Genomic DNA, 17,109 nt, shown 5'->3' with positions numbered 1-17,109 from the left:
TACTTTACTAAGACCAACATTGTGGTATTTCTTTTCCATTATCTTCTTCACTGGTTCTTCTTCCTTAAAAGTAATAAAGCAGAATCCACGCCTCTTATTGGTCTTGTTGTCCATGGGGAGCTCTATGGATTCCACCTGGTATTAAAAAACAAATTTCAATATGCTAGCTTGCATTTTATTGACCTTAAAAGAAACACAAGTTTAGAGGGGGCAAAATGCACAAAGAAAACATGTATTTGGCACTAAGTTCTATTCTCCTGTTTCCCCCTATTTATTCTAATCCTTTTAAGGAATTCTTCCAATTAGAACATCCATTCCATCTAAGGTCTTCACAACTATTTACAAAAATAAGCTTCACCAGGCACTGACATTTACTACCTAACTCAAGGGTCACAAATTCAAATGCCCATAAAGAAGACGAAGAAAACACTCAAATTTAAGAAAACAGAATAAAAATGTATTTGAGAGAAAATAGAAAGTAGGGTGGTGAAGACTACTAAAAACTGGAGAGCGTATGCCCAAACCGAGATGGAAGCTACTACTCAGTTTGACAGATGCTGCCACACGGGAGGGCAGTGTCAATTCCCATGTTGTGTGCTCTTGCAAATATTTAAGAAAAGCTAGATACTGAGTTTTGCGGGCAATGTCTCAAATCCTCAATACTAAAAAAGCATGTATTGTTTGAATCAAGCAATAAATGTCTGCGGGATGTATCTGGAGCCCAATGCCACAAATTTCTCAACTTTCATTAATTCTTAAAAAGAGACCTCTATTATCTAGTTCACTAATGAGTCTGAGTTTGCTTTACTTTTAATTGAGATGGGGTCTCACTATGTTGGCCCAGGATGGTCTTCAACTCCTGGTCTCCAGTAATCCACCCACCTCGGCCTCCAAAGTGCTGATATAACTACAGGCATGACCCATTGCGTCCAGCCTAATGAGTCTATAATTGTTAGTCTCATTAAATTTGCACGTATACATGCATTTCAATTGATAAGGCACTACACCCTATTCTTAATTCCTTTCCTTTTTTGAACAAAAGTCTCCTTTTACTCTGGATTTCTTCCTCTTATTGTCTGTATTTAAGAATGCTTGTCTATTTCATCTTTGTATACTCTACCCCAGCAATACTTTGCATCGAGTAGGTGCTCAATGAAAAAAACGCATCATCCAACCTTCAAAGACCTGCTAATAAAGTATTTACAATATCCTTCTTCCAAAACAAATCACATAATCTGCCCTAACAGTTCTGAAAAGCCAAGTGACTCTGAGTCCATAATAGGACAATCACATTCACACTAATTTTGACATAAACTGGGTCAAAACATTTATAACATACCTCACCAAAACCACCAAAGTACTCTCTTATTTTCTCTTCAGGTGTATCTGGAGAAAGGCCACCAACAAAAATTTTTTTAACCGGCTCTTTTGTTTTCATGGCTTTGGCCCTTTTAGGATCAATCACCTTCCCATTCAATTTATGTTCTTTTTGATCCATGACCTAAGAAAATTGAAGTTTTCATTTAAAAAATACATATCTTAACTAAAGTTCAGAGAATATTAATTTACTTAAAAGTAACTACAAATACAGATAATGCCAAGCATGTGTTGACTTGCTCAAGATTAAACTGTCAAGTCATGGTAGTGATGTAACATCAACTAACATATACTAGGTGTTTAAATCTAAAGGTAAGAATGGTAGGACATACACAAATTTAGCCAATTACTAGATAACCATTACCTTTTAACTGCAATATATACAAACATGACTGCTACTTCCCTTTAGCCCAGGATCAAAATGATGATTCAGTTAAAAGTTGCTTGCCTAACAAAATTTCAAAATATGTACTTCTGTGAACTGTTAAAACACATCCTTTTAACTAGGCATCTTTAAATCTATAGTATCTTTAAAGTTAATTTCAAAATTTAGCAGAGCCTGGAACCCAAATTATTCAGGAAACAATTCCTGAACCTACCTCTATCTTCATAAAATGTATTGGGGCAAGAACTATTATCTTCCTTCCTATACTATCAAAAGGGGGAACCACAAATAGGCAAACTCATTGTATCAAACTATCCATATGTTAATATTTTATATTATTAACTGATCAGAACACGTAACACACTACCTTATCTACACTCTCCGATTCTTTAAATAGCACAAAGCCAAAACCCCTTGATCGCCCTGTGATAGGATCTAACTTCAGAGTGCAGTCTACAACTTCACCAAATTTGGAAAAGTAGTCCTTCAGATCTTTCTTTGTAGTGTCCCAGCTAAGGCCTCCTATAAACATTTTCCTGTAAAGACAAAAAGCAGTATTAAAATGCTTAAAAAAAAAATTGCCTTAAATATTATCCACATCAATAACACACCTTCTCCAAACTGCACCAGTTTACTGGGCAGTATATTAAAACATCATTCTTCCTACATAACCACACATCAGGAACATCATATTCCAAAAAGCTGGCTTATTACTGCTGCTCCCGGATAATTACAAAATAGTGAGCAAGCAGCAAACTAAGTCTTTCAACTTGCTAAAAGATAAGCGTATACCCAAAGTAAAAATACTGTACATAAAGGTTTTCCTTAGATTACGAATTAAAAAGTTAACAACAAAAAAAAAAAAACAGAATCTTAGCTTCAAATTTCTCTTCCAAAGTTTATTAAACTTGTTAAAATGCTATGCAGTTCCCCACTGATCTCAGCAACCAGCATTGGTGTCTATGCTGAAGCTCCTTTTCTATGTTAACAGTTCTCTCATTAACAAAACTCTTAGCACATAAAATGGAAAATTCTACATCTCACAATTAAGTTGTGAACCAATTTTTTTGATGTGCTAAGAGTCCTTAAGACAAAAGTAATGTGCAATATAAACAATTTCGTGACAATTATCCATTGAAGCACAATCCACTAATTAACTTAGATGATTCATTTACAGTAGAACCTCAGTTAACCAGCAATAAAGTAAGCTTTTAAAATGCAAAAAGTGATGGTTGGTAAGCAGAAAACCACCAAGACACTTTAAGACCAAAGGTATATACTCAAAATAAAACAAAAGATTTTAAGGTGAAATCTTACTAACATTACAGCAAAACACCAGAAAGTTCAGATCTGGCAGCTTTACGTATGCTCCCTTTGTGCAAAAATGAGTAAATAAATAAATAAATAAAAGGCTACCCTATACCTAACCACCTTTCAACCCTTTAAAAAGACAGGACTGGAGGTTTTAATTTTAAGGGTAAACTGTCAGAATTTGTTATGTAATGGCTAAAAATGTCACCATGGGAATCAAATCAGACTTGCTCAGCATTTTCTCATCTTTTTAACTGGGGAGGGGTTCTGGGTGGGGACTGGGATGTGACACCAACTCAGCTCCATAAAGAAATTAAAGGCCTTTTATTAGGAAACATCTCCATCTTGTGGGCTTTTAAGATATTGCCACTAAGGCCCATTCTCGGAATAAAAGGCAATTGTCCCTTGAATTAGGGTCTTTCTTCACTTCCTCAAAGACACCTGATTAACTGAGGTGTTACTGATCTTACTATCCTACCACAGTCCTGTTTCACTTCTAATGACAAAGCAAACTTTTAGTGCAGAGTAAGTCTTAGGTATATACTGCACTTCCCACTTCAGGTTAGCTTTTCAACTCACATGTATTCTAGAGCTGGGCCATTTATATGCTTAATATTCAGGACTTCCTCAAAGTTTCCAGGCTTTAAGTAGCATTTATAAAACAACTCTGGCATTTTATAATCAAATGAACGAAAACACCCATCATGTTTTGTGTATTTGAAATGTTTATTTATTGCCAATTCCATGGAAGAAATTTGAGTTATTTTCTCAATATACATTTTCTTTAATTTGAATAGTGTGTACCTTTTAATATACAATCTTTATTTACATAATTTGCTATAAGCACCTTATTTTTAACTTACAGGTCCAGAATACTTCCTTCACAGACAGAAGTTATTTACCAACATTCACCCTGTAAAGGTGAGGGCACTGTATTTTTAATGAGAAAGAGAACTGACTATAAAGCAACGACCTCTTGCTAAGATTAATATGCCCATGACAAGTTCCACCAACAGAAACAACTTCAATTGAGATTTAACTATTAAATCACCCTTTCCGTGATTACAGAAATTTCTCAATAATAACTAACAAACTTTGCAAGTATTTCAGCCTGAACGCAACAGTTCTAACAAAACATTTTTTAAGCTGTTGAAAGGGAAGAAAATTCTCTGTCTGGTCTATTCAGATATGAAGACAGAACTAGTTTTGATTTTATTTAACCTAAAAGCAATGTTTATATTGGGAAAAATATCCTTAATTTAAAATTATTAAGAAACAGAAAACAATTACAAAGAAATAAAACACCAAGAATAAGGTATGTGGTATTATTATTCTGAAGCCCCAAATGTTTTTCAGACAAGCAGCAGATTTTCTTAAATACCTAAGCATATCATCAGTTGGCCCAGCAAAGTGCTCTCCAAATGTACGCCCCACCTTTAGTATGGTAGTTGTTTAATATGCCTACCTTACTGCTACAAGGGTTCATTAAAGATGCTCTCACTCTTCAACTAATAATCAAGTATCACTCATCCAGAATAAAAAAACTTCAGCTATACAGCACTTTTGGAGAATAAGGAGCCAGGTATTATTCCACCTCCCTTAAAGCACTGCCTGCCTTCTCTTTCCCCAATTGTTTTTAACCTTCAACCATTTGAAATGAGATTTTTTTTCTAATAGCATCACACTTTTCTGCCTTCTTATACCTCAAATACAGTAATCATAATTTAACACGATGGCTCAGTCATCACTATTTCGCTAATTTAGAATGCCCACAGGATCTTCTAAACTTAGCTATTTATACACCAACTCCACCTCATTTCTTCACAAGTTCTACTTTTCATTTTTGCCAGATCAATCACCAGTTGCTGTTCTAAAATGTCTCCCTTCCATTTTGCAGAGTAAATAGCCAGCTCTCAAACTTTTCAAATTCTGTGTTAAGTCTCTAAGCAAGCACCTAAGTGGCTCTTCTTGGAGACAAATGTATTAATATTTTGGCAGCCCAAGAACACTCTGGCTTTTCCTTCTGCTCTAATTTAAAAGGATGCTGTTCTCAGGCTATGCTTAGGCTTAAAAAAAAAAAGGTTGCTGAACAAATAGTTGAATATGCTACAATGAACACAAACTGTACCAATTCCATTCCATCTTTACTAAATGGAACATATTAATTCCATTCCATCTCTTTCTGTTTTGGTTTTTTTTTTTTTTTTTTTTTTTTTTTTTTTTGAGACAGTCTCACTCTGTTGCCCAGGCTGGAGTGCAGTGGCACAATCTCAGCTCACTGCAACCTCTGCCTCCCAGGTTCAAGTGATTCTGATTTCTCAGCCTACAGGCTGCACCACCACGCCTGATTTAGTTTTTACATTTTTAGTAGAGACAGGGTTTCCCCTCGTTGGCCAGGCTGCTCTTCAACTTCTGGCCTCAAGTGATCCGCCCGCCCCAGCCTCCCAAAGTGCTGGGATTACAGGCGGAAGCTACCATGCCCAGCCCCAAACTCTATAGTACAGTGAGGAAAGATCTGCTAATCTTAATTATGGATAAATGGGCACTTAGTCTCTACAATGTTGGCATACATGCTCCCCCTCAAACTGATAGCATAAGGTAATAATTATATATATATTTTTTTCTTTTTTAAAAGGAGTCTCACTCCGTCACCCAGGCTGGAGTACAATGGCATGATCTAGGCTCACTGCAACCTCCGCCTCCCGGGTTCAAGCAATTCTCCTGCCTCAGCCTCCTAAGTAGCTGGGATTACAGGCACGCACCACCATGCCCAGCTAATTTTTTTTGTACTTTTAGTAGGGACAGGGTTTCACCATATTGGTCAGGCTGGTCTTGAACTCCTGACTTCGAGATCCACCCACCTCGGCCTCCCAAAGTGCTGGGATTACAGGCGTGAGCCACCATGCCTGGCTAAATTATCTACATATTTTGTATGACTTATCTTGCTTTTAAAGCACATCTACTGTCTCTCCAGATTACCTCTGCTGCCTTGAATACAAAGCGTTTCATCCTACGTAAGTGCAAACACTTGCCAATGAAGTAGACAGAACTTCAGAAAATACCCTATGCAGCCATGTTAAAAACAACCAAAACTTGTTCAATTAGCAACAAAGATGGCCCCTAACGCTGCAATAAAGTTTAAACTTCAATCCTTAGTTCTAAGTGAATCAATCCCAATTAAAATGTAGGACTTCATCTACAGTATTTTATTAACATAGCTGAATTTCTTAATCCTAGCTGTGAACTAAATACTCAGCACCCCAAGGCTGAATATGGTATTCAGTTTAAAACACCTACTCAACAATATAAGTCTCCTTGCTTTCACATTGGCTTACACCAAATTGTAAAATTAAATGACAAGCATAAAGTTATACAACTCAGCATAGATGACTATCCAAGTGTTATGTAGTATCATTCAGGAATTTAGACTGCTTTGTGGGACATTTTATCATCTTTCAATGCAAGTTTAGAAGCAATAAAGACAAAATGTCGGGGTTTAAACCCTACCCCTGACTTTTTTAAAGACCTCAATGTCTTTATGTCTCCCAGGCTGGAATGCAGTGGCTAAGTGACAGCTCACTGCACCCTTGACCTCCTGGGCTCAGTTGGTCCTCCCATCTCAGCCTCACCAGTAGCTCAGACTACAGGCGCCCACCACCACACCTGGCTAATATTTTTGCATTTTTTCGTAGAGATCAGGTTTCACTATGTTGCCCAGGCTGGTCTTGAACTCCTGGGCTCAAGCTGCCCACCTCAGCCTCCCAAAGTGCTGAATTCCAGGCATGAACCACTCCACCTGGTCCCCTGCCTCTTACTAACTGTGTAACATTAAGAAAAAACTATGAAAGTCCAAGATTGTCTGCCCATCTGTAAAAAGAGCATACCTCAGATATTCGCAGAGGGTTAAACTAGTTAACACACTTAAAGGACACCGAATAGTCTGACACACATCCTAAATGATTGACAAAAGTTACTATTTTGAAGGGGTAAAGCACTATAAGCACTATCTAAACATAATTTAATAAAGCAAAATTTTTATTTACTCAATGGCTTAATTTTTTAAAACTGCATAGGCTTTATAAACTTTCCAATATTAAAAGGAAAAGGCCACAATGAGTTTTATATAAACATATTCTAATATTTTCAATGCTTCCAACCTGAAATAACACAGAAATTTTAAATAGTCGTGTAAAAAATATATATTAAAACTAAAAGTAGGTGGTATTTCAACTAAGACCTTTTAAATGTAGCTTCTAAAATCACCTTGATGACTTGGTCTACCCTATATTTACGCCAGTAATTTTAGTAAAGAATAATTTAAAACATAAAAGGCAATATACATGGAGTAATCCTGGCTGGTGGAAAATGTTCCGATTTAATAATCCTGGCTTTTCCCCATCAATAAACTTATTCTCTGGACTATTTAGGTCACTAGGCTTTTAACATTCCCAGTCAATACTAAGTATTTTATTCCAAGATACCTCCCCTAACAAGTCTTTATCGTCAAACACCTTATTCAAGGTAAAAAGTTAGCCATTATACTCACTCCCAATTTTGGAATAGTATTCTTTTTGTGTTCTATAACTTCATTTTTATTTTTTTGGAGACGAGGTCTTGCTGTGTTACTCAGGCTAGCCTCGAACTCCTGGACATAAGCGATCAGCCTCCCAAAGTGCTAGGATTACAGGCATGAGGAGCCACCACACCCAGCCAATCCTTTAACTTTCAAACACTTCCTAACAACTTATGATCTTACGTATGTGGCTTTATAACAAGTTCTGACAGTTTAAAAAATATAACAGAATGTCAACCTGATACACATTTCAGATGTATAACTTAAATGACCAATCACTGTCATCTTTTAAAGTAATGTTACTCAGGCACACCATTAATCCTTACTGAATTTTTCCACTATTTTATCCATCATAATTATTCTTCTAAAATCCTAAAATGACAAACTAAAGCTAAGTCATTAGTTACCTAAGGGGAAGGGAGGAAGTTACAATACAACTAGATAATATCACACATTAGAATAGTTATTTTAGAAGTTGTATAAAAACTACCTTGGGAGAGAGCTTGACAAGCTTTCATCGAGTTCAAATACTAACCAGCCTTTTTAGATCTGATCTGGTATGTAATTCATGAAAACCACTTTTTTGAGACAGAGTCTCGTTCTATTGCCAGGCCGTGATGCAATGGTGCAATCCTGGCTCACTTCAACCTCTGCCTCCCAGGTTCAAGCAATCTTCCCACTTTAAGCTCCTGGGTAGCTGAGACTACGGGCACACACCACAAGACCCACCTTTTTTTGTTTGTTTGTTTGTTTTGGGAGAGACAGGGTCTCATCATGTTGCCCAGGCTGGTCTGGAACTCCTGTGCTCAAGCAATCTGCCCACCTCAGCCTCCCAAAGTGCTATATTACAACCGGGAAGCACCGCACCCAGCCCACTTTTTTAAAACTATTTAAACCTAATGAGACATTAAGGTTAGCTAGTTTTCCCAAAAAACACTTTAGTCAATAAGAATTTTGGTATTATTTCCCCATTATTAAAGAATAGGTATTTCTCTCCCCAGCTTTCTATATGACGTCAAGGTAAGTGTGAAAATTCTATTTTAATTCAAGACTAACATACAACGGACCAAACATTTTCCAAAAGATTTCCCTGTATTAAATCTCATTACCTCACGCTTTAGAATGAACCTAACTAAATGACTACTAAAAAGCGAAGTTGAAAAAATAAACATCTAATAAATGAGACATGACATTTTTCTTGGGAGGGGGATGGAGTCTCACCCTGGTGCCCAGGCTGAAGTGCAGTGGCGCAATCTTGGCTCACTGCAACCTGCTTCCCGGTTCAAGCTCTTCTGCCTCAGTCTCCCAAGTAGGTAGGAACTACAGGTGCCCACCATCATGCCCAGCTAATTTTTGTATTTTTAGTAGAGACGGTGTTTCACCATGTTGGCCAGGTTGCTCTCGAACTCCTGACCTCAGGTGATCCGCTTGCCTCAGCCTCCCGAAGTGCTGGAATGACAGGCATAAGCCACCGCGCCCGGCCAACAAGATAGTTTTTTAAATAAACTTATTTTTCTTTTTTTGAGACAGAGTCTTGCTCTGTCGCCCGGGCTGGAATGCAGTAGTGCAACCTTGTCTCACTGCAACCTCTGCCTCCAGGGTTCAAGTGATTCTCCTGCCTCAGCCTCCTGAGTGACTACAGGCGCGTGTAACCACATGTCTGGTTGATTTTTTGTATTTTTAGTAGAGAGGGGTTTCGCCATGTTGGCCAGGCTGTTCTCCAACTCCTGACCTCAAGTGATCCACCCATTTTGGCCTCCCAAAGTGCTGAGATTACAGGTGTGAGCCACCACACCTGGCCTAAAAATAAACACTTTTTTTTTTTTTTAAAGAGACCAGGTCTCACTATCAGAGTGCAGTGGCTCCATTATAGCTTCCTGCAGCCCTGAGCTCCTTCCTGGGCTCAACAGATTCTCCTGCCTCTGTCTCCTGGGTAGCTGGAACTACAAGCACACCCCCAACACATTTTTTTTTTTTTTTTTTTTTTTTTTTTTTTTTTTTTTAAGAAACGTGTCACATTTTGTTACCTAGCTGGTCTAGAAATCCTGGCATGAAATGATCCTCACACCTCAAGACTTCTGAGTAGCCAGTGATTACAGGCATGAGTCACTAATTAACTTTAAATGCTTAATCCAACATCTCCCTTTTTTCACTTCACTACAAGGAAGCAATGACATCTTGTATGTTTACATTTTATATAAGCTCTCAATCAGCTTTGTAAGGTAAACTCCCATTTACCTAGAGGTTAAGGAATAAGTATTTTCCTTAACCTGAAGGTTAAGGTTCTGGTTAACTGAGATTACTACATATTCACAATTCTATAAAATTGTGTATTGGAAGTCAATTTAGGTATCAATGCTGAAGTCAGAAAACGATTTGTACCTTGGTGAATTTTTAGAATTTTCTTACGTTTTAAAATCATGTTACTTTTCAAAAGTGTTAAGGAAAAATCTGTAGGAGATTCATTCCATGACATTGTCTGTTGGTTGCTTTTTGAGTGTATTTTCTCACGGCTTCATCTATCTTACTCATAAGACTAAATGGGGAGACAGACTTCCTGGCTGTGTGGGCTCTGTGCTAGTCTGAAGTCTAGATAAGCAGGAGTTTACAGTCCAAGACCCAATACTTAAACTGTCACCTTGATTACTGGACAAACACCACCAGTAAATAGGAGTCTTCCCTCCCACCCCCAAATATTCTTAAATACCTAGCTCCAACGTACAATATAATACTCCAGAAACTAAAACATGCTTACCTTTACTCCACAGGAGTAAATCACTGGCAGTATCAACTATTAGGGCACTGGATAAATACACACAAGCTATGAAAGCAGGCTATGGAGTCAATCTTCCTGTGGTGAGCATTGTTTCCAACACATAGATCAGCAAACCAAGTAACAAACATGTTGTATTACCTGAAACCACACTGTTGGAAGTGAAGCAACAGAAAGAGATCCCACGCTTTCAGCATCCAGTTCAGTGCCCTATCTACTAAAACGTTGAAGCAGAACTGAAGTCAAATCAAGCTTGGACTATCACAAGTTATGTTTCACTCCATTTGTAAATGTGCACACACTTGAGGTACACAGCTTCAAGTGGAATGGAAAAAAAAGTTATTACTCTATTCCTTTTTAAATGCTTTTCAAGCATGGCATGTATTATCACTTGAAGGCTAAAACTAATCACATCCTTCATGTTGGCCATAAATCACACACCGAAATAGTATACTCCAAATGTTCTCGTATTAGGGCAGCCTTACCCTAATATTATGTGTTAGGACGATGGCAGAGTACTCAGGAAATATTAAAAACATACACTGAGTTTGTAGAAGGGGTCACATGGCTTAAGGGGAAAAAAACCCAGATTTAAGGCAAAGTATGTGATCTCAAAACAACCACTGAAAACTTCAATGACATTCTCCAATTCCAAACCTAAAAAACCAGATTATTTTTAGTATCTTTCATAATAGATGAATATTTACAATGAAAAGTAATACTCCTCCCCTAAACGTTCATCTAAAGATCTGAGGGCATCCATTTCTGGAATTTTTAACTCGGGAAATTTGTCAAAGGCTCCCAAGAATGCTAACACTGAGACCAATCTACTCAGGGTCTCAACTTTACTACATACAGTAAACCCAACTGTACTGAATCAAAGACCAGTAAATTTGGCATGAGACTACTCTAAAAGCAATTATTTTACAAACCAAACAATGTTCAGATTGCCCCAGAAGCACTAAGGTATAAGACCATAATCGCAAAATTTAAAGCAAAACAAGAGCCTAGTCTTTTATAATGAGACAGGCGACAACCTACAGCAGGATTCACAAAATTCCCAAATGGGAAGAATCACACTTGGGCTCATTATACACTAACCGTTAATAGGGCCAGATCTACTGTCCTGTTATTAAAGAAGTATTGCTGGACTTTGGCTGATAAGTGAATGGGGGGACTTTTTTGCTTCCTACCCAATCCAACGCAGGAAAGTCTACGTACCTACCTTGTAAAACTATCTCAAAGTTAACGCAACATTGTAGTTTCCATTGATTTTTAAATTTTAAAAACTCTGCCCTCAGATAGCTTGCTACATGGCATGTATATTTTGCCAGACACTAAGTAATTTTAAAGTACCTACCCCAAATGAACTGCAGCACTGCAGAGAACAGAATGGGTCCACACCACAAAGTAAAATGAGAAATTTCAATGCTTATAAGTAAAACCTACTGATGTTAATGTCGGAAAGAGTAAATCAAAGTGAACTCAGGAGGGCATACTATGGAAGTAATTACTGATTCTAAAGTCCCATAGTAAACTGTAGAAACATCCACTAAAGGTGTAACAGGCATGCCTTCCTAAAAATAGCTGTCCATTCTTACATGCAAAAGGAAAAAAACATTTCTAAAACCAACTGATTTTTAAAGTATTTTAGGATGAAACTGTAATCACTTTATTCTCAGATTTGTAGAAGGAAATGCACACAGAACTGTGTTTAAGAAATTCAATTTGGATACTGTATGTATTAACCAGTCTTATCCTCAATATTGACTATAAAACTGTTGCCCTTTTAATATCCCTCAAAATGGGAGAAAGAGAAAGGGACAGATATGGTGGCAAGCGCAGACACCCAAAAAAAAAAAAAAAAAAAGGTCTGAAAGTTTTCACTCTTGAAAGCCTTAATGTCTGGAACACGATGGGGCTGCATAATTGCGCAGTTAAGAAAATCAAGTATTAGATCCCTTAAAATAAGAACTACATTATTTTAAGTGTAATTCTAAAATCAACCTGGGTAGGCCGGGCGCAGTGGCTCACGCCTGTGATTACAGCACTTGAGAGGCCGAGGCGGGCCGATCACCTGAGGTCAGGAGTTCGAGACCAGCCTGACCAACATGAAGAAACCCTGTCTCTACTAAAAATACAAAATGAGCCGGGTGTGGTGGAATATGCCTGTAATCCCAACTACTTGGGAGGCTGAGACAGGAGAATTGCTTGAACCTGGGAAGCAGAGGTTGCAGTGAGCAGAGAGCACACCATTGCACTCCAGCCTGGGCAACAAGAGTGAAACTCCGTCTCAAAAATAAAATCAACCTGGGTAATAAAATTTTACACCAATTTTATTTTCAGTAAACGACAGCTAGTCACTATCTAAAATGTTTATTAACTATGAATATAAACATTTCTCCATTTTTTCTGAGATTATTCAAAAAAGTTGTAATATTACATCATTTTAGGTAGCAGGACAAGTGTAATTACTTGAAAGAGTCAAAACACTGACCTTCAAATTTAAGTTTATAATCATTTCAAATTATTGGAAACAATTACATGAGATTCAAAGTATATAATAATGTCAAACACAGTTATAGTTTAATCTTAATTTGCTACTCTTAGCTAGCAGTGAAATCGGGCTGTTAGTGCCAACCACTCACCAAATATAGGGAATAACATTCATTGAAACTGTGACCCCAGTCTTTTGTTTTCTCTTTTTTGCTTTTCCCCTTGCCTGTTTCCCGTCTGCTTTTTCTCCAACGTAAAGCTGGACTGATTTCAGTGGATGAGACTACAGTAATAAGCAAATTTTTAAATGTTACCCTAAATGGGCTCTTAAAATAGAATGTAGCTTGTAAAGATATAAGGTAACTGCCTGCAAGTTAGTGGCCTTCTACTCTCCAGTGGTGGTGTATAAACCCCTGAAAATTCAAATATAATCCTAAAAGGCAGAAAGACTGACATTTAGGGGAAGGGAAAGGATGGATAAAAAGAACAATACTCAACCTACCAGCCTCCAAAGAGAAGTCATGCAATTGTGAATACATGTCAACCAACTGTTATTAATATCACAGCCAAATCACACTGAAAACAAAAAATCTGGTAAGAGCTGTAGTGGAAAGCCACTTTAGCCCACCTTTGAATGGTATACACACACACACACACACACACACAATTCTTATGAAAAGTCTATTTACAAATATGGTAGGTAAAAGACAAAACATTTTTCCATAATACACAGTGCTGCTTAAAGAACTGCTTCAGACATCTCCAGAATATTTCAGTATAACATGCATGACATTTTAAACACAACATTTTATATCAAGTAGTCTTCATATTTAGCCATTAAACTTAGAATTCCAACAAAAATATTTTTCATCTTAAATGCGAAGATTACAGTAATATTTTTTCTTGCTCGATATAAAAATATCGTTACTAATTGTTTAGCTTAAATTGCCAAACTGCAACTACATGCATTACCACAGACCAAATACCATGTAAAGGCATCAGTTTTGCCCAAAGATTACACATGATGCCTAAAAAAGTATATATCCCAGGTACAAGCCTACTGTATGTACTATGGTCTAGAATTTCCTGGGGATCAATGGGCAACTAACCAATACACAGCCTCTGCATATTATGACTACTGAAACCTTTATAATACAGAAATAAAATTTAAAAGTTTTACCATTCTTCCCGCTGTGCCGTCGCTGCTTCAGAGTGTCGTGGGGAGGAGTTTGAATGGCTAGGGAATTAACAACCGGTACAGCAACCAATCAAAATTCTAGTTTTAGTTTTTGACACTGTTAGGGTTAAAAACTTTAATTCATTTACACTTCAGTTCAACAGTAGGTAACTATAAAGTCAGCTGCTTTGCGATTTGAATTATCAGGGCTAACAGAGAGCCTGCCCCAAACAGGAAGTTACACAATTAATCATTTTGGTGCCTCTGTCCAAAGAACAGAATTCAGCAAACGAAAACCAAAATGTTAAAGATTTTAAGTTTCCAAATATCTAACATCTTCCTTTCTCAAATAAGCTATATACAATTCGAGTTAGATCTGTTTAATTTTTAAAAGTTTGTTTCCCTTCCCACCACCACTCCCCCAAAACCAGCACTATCATCAAACAGCCTGACAAGAATCTGCCTAGGCTGGGTTTAACCCTGTATTCCAAAGTGCTTCTCCCCTCCCCACTCTCCCTCCAAATCCTGGGCTCTTTCTCAGTAAAGGGAATCGTGTTTTCTAACACTGGGTTAAAGCGACATCTTACTATTATATCCATCAACACCTTTCTCTTTACAGTTAAAAAAAAAATTCAGACACACACACACCCCTCCCCATTACAAAAAGGAATGGAAGCCTGAACCCACGATCATCACTCAGTAATCGGAGCTAAGAAAACTCAGCCAAGAACCCCGATTTAGTCCCTCCAGCTAACTCCCGTATTATGTTCCCAATCCCAAATGCTGCATTTTAATACACTAAATGCAGATTTAGGTAGTATATACAACTGTTATTTCAATCAGAGGAAGCAAGTTAATACTAAGAAATTTGCACCAAAAAAAAAAAAAGGATCCCATAGCACAATACAGGATTTGTTTCTCTTAAGAGGACTATAAGCCTCCCTTAGTGGGCGGGAAAGAAATCAAGACACCAAAATAGGATCCTGGGCACCGGGAAAAAAAGGGGACTGGAGGTTGTAAAAAATTAGGTTGCACAAAAAAAGTAAGTTACAATCTGTACTAACAGTTGGGGAACCCAATAGCTGAAGGCGCGAAAAGGGTGCGCGGTTAGAATAACTCAGTGGGGTGGGGGAAGGGTAGACACTAGGCCGGAGATAGGACAGCTCCAGTCAAGTGCAGGCCCCCATCGACTAGGAACTTAACCTGAGCCCGCGGAGCAAAACCAACGGCCCAACAAGAAAGTCGGAGCATTTCACTGGACCCAATTTGGTCTGCACGTCAAAACATGGGGCCTGTATGAACATGCCATTGTGCGATAGCGTATGGTGAAGAAAATGAGTAAGTCCTCAGGCAAACTTATTCAAAATCCCAAGAAAACATTCGGCCTGAGGCCAACAAGGGAGAGGCAGAGGTAGACAACCTACGCGTTCCCCAAAACATGGGCTTATAAACAATCGCATCGTTTCAGGATGGTGGAGAAGCACCAAATAAACCTTAGCAATACAAACAGGGAAGCTTTTTGTGTCTGTCTGCGTTTTTACGCCCAAGACTTTAGAAAAGGGAAAACAGGGGACAGCATGAAAAGAAAAAAAGGTACCCCTCGACAGGCGGGAAAAAATCCTGGCGGCTAAGTCGGTGGGAGGAGACCCATAGCGAGGGAGGAAAGGAGGGCGGGCCGAGGAGCAGCATGGTGACGGCTAAAGGTGGAAACGTGTGTGATGGGGGAGGGGGGCGATAACCAGGCAAAGGAAGAAGGAAATGAAGGTCCGGGGAACCCAACATAGAAAAGGGGACACCAGAACAAGGAGGCTACAAGGGGGCCCGGAGACCGGGCTGAGAGCGGGAACCAGGCCTAATGGCGGGGGAGATGAGGGGAGGGGACTAGTTGGGCCTGACTATCCTGGGCTGCCCCTTACTCACCCTTCATCCTCCTCGTTCTTACTGGCGTCAATCTTCGCCCCCTCCGACTCGGCGCTGCCCCCTTCGGTGCCTCCAGACGCGGTTCCGCCCCCGGTCCCGGCTCCGCTTCCCGCCGCCGCCGCTGCCCCCTGTGTCGCTGCCACCATGGCTCCCTCCTGCTCGCCCGCCGAGCCGCCTACCGCCGCCGTTGCCGCCGCTGCCGCCCCGTCCCCGCCGAACTGCTCCTCCGACATAGTGCTAGTGTCTCCGCCGCTGCCGCGAACCGAAACTAGCAGCAAAGTAATCCCCGCCGCTGCCGCGCGCCCGCTCTACCTCGCGAAGCACACAAGACAGGGAAGGCGCGCGCGTGGCTGCAAAGGCTCCTGCGCCTCTCCCTGGCCTGCCCCCTTCGCCTCCCACTCTCGCGCGGCGCACACTCCCGCTCTCTCCCGCTGCACTAAAAAAGAATAAGCACCAGCGGCGGCCACTCTTGCCTCCTCCTCGCTTTAATGGCGCCGCCGCGGACCACCTAAAATGGCCGACGGAAGAACGGCGCGTCCCGGTCACGTGATACGAGAGCGCGCCCTTCGCGCGTCCCCCCCACCCCTCTCCCCCTAGGTTTTTTTTTTCCCTTTCCTCTTCGGTCCCGCCCTCTCGCTCCCCTTTATACCTTCCTCTCACGCTCGGCGTCGCACAATTTGGGGGGCCTTTAAAAGGAACCGGAAGTGTCGTGAGCTAAGAGGGTCGCGCGGGGACCATCGAGAACAAGGAGTGTTGTTTCGAATAGCGGCTAGAGGGGCCCCCTGCCTCCGCCCCCGCCCTTCCGAGGATTCCTGGAGTCCACTCACCCCTCCCCAACACTCCAGTAGCAAGCGGGAGCAGCAGCATCAGGCTGGGGTGTGGCTGCATCTCCGCGAAGGCGGCCGTTCCCCGTGCAGCTGCGGCGTTCAGGTGGGGGAGGGGAGGCTCACACCCTGCGGCGGCTTAAGCCTGGATGTACGCACTCCAGGAGGGAATTAGCCCTGAGATGTCAGCCCTGTGCCCCTGGCTCTGTTCACCCGGACGCCTGCGGAGCGCCAGGCGCCGCAGCGGACCGCGCGCGCACTGATTGCCGCAAC

At 40.1% G+C, this 17,109-nt stretch overlaps 1 protein-coding gene across 7 annotated transcripts in view; it reads right to left on the bottom strand.

The window, feature by feature from the left end:
- Positions 1-16,898, bottom strand: part of HNRNPD (heterogeneous nuclear ribonucleoprotein D) — a 21,731-nt gene extending 4,833 nt beyond the window's left edge. For 5 of the 7 annotated variants that reach the window (XR_001881969.1, XR_001881970.1, XR_001881971.1 and 2 more), the window contains exons 1-5: positions 16,013-16,898; positions 14,096-14,152; positions 2,130-2,298; positions 1,340-1,501; positions 4-135 (exon numbers count right to left, since the gene is read on the bottom strand). Coding sequence is in view for 4 of the 7 variants with exons in the window: in XM_017854752.1 (XP_017710241.1) it covers positions 4-135; positions 1,340-1,501; positions 2,130-2,298; positions 14,096-14,152; positions 16,013-16,245 (753 nt within the window). In the remaining 3 variants the exon portion in view is untranslated. The remainder of the gene's footprint in view (positions 1-3; positions 136-1,339; positions 1,502-2,129; positions 2,299-14,095; positions 14,153-16,012) is intronic. The other 2 variants (XM_017854753.1, XM_017854757.1) reach the window with 1 other exon arrangement.
- Positions 16,899-17,109: the final 211 nt, after the last annotated feature.

Source organism: Rhinopithecus bieti, unplaced genomic scaffold (assembly GCF_001698545.2).
Source record: "Rhinopithecus bieti isolate Rb0 unplaced genomic scaffold, ASM169854v2 scaffold_38123, whole genome shotgun sequence".
Classification (NCBI taxonomy): Eukaryota; Metazoa; Chordata; class Mammalia; order Primates; family Cercopithecidae; genus Rhinopithecus; species Rhinopithecus bieti.
The sequence above is the reverse complement of the archived record's forward strand: the minus strand, read 5'-3'. Positions and strand labels throughout refer to the sequence as shown.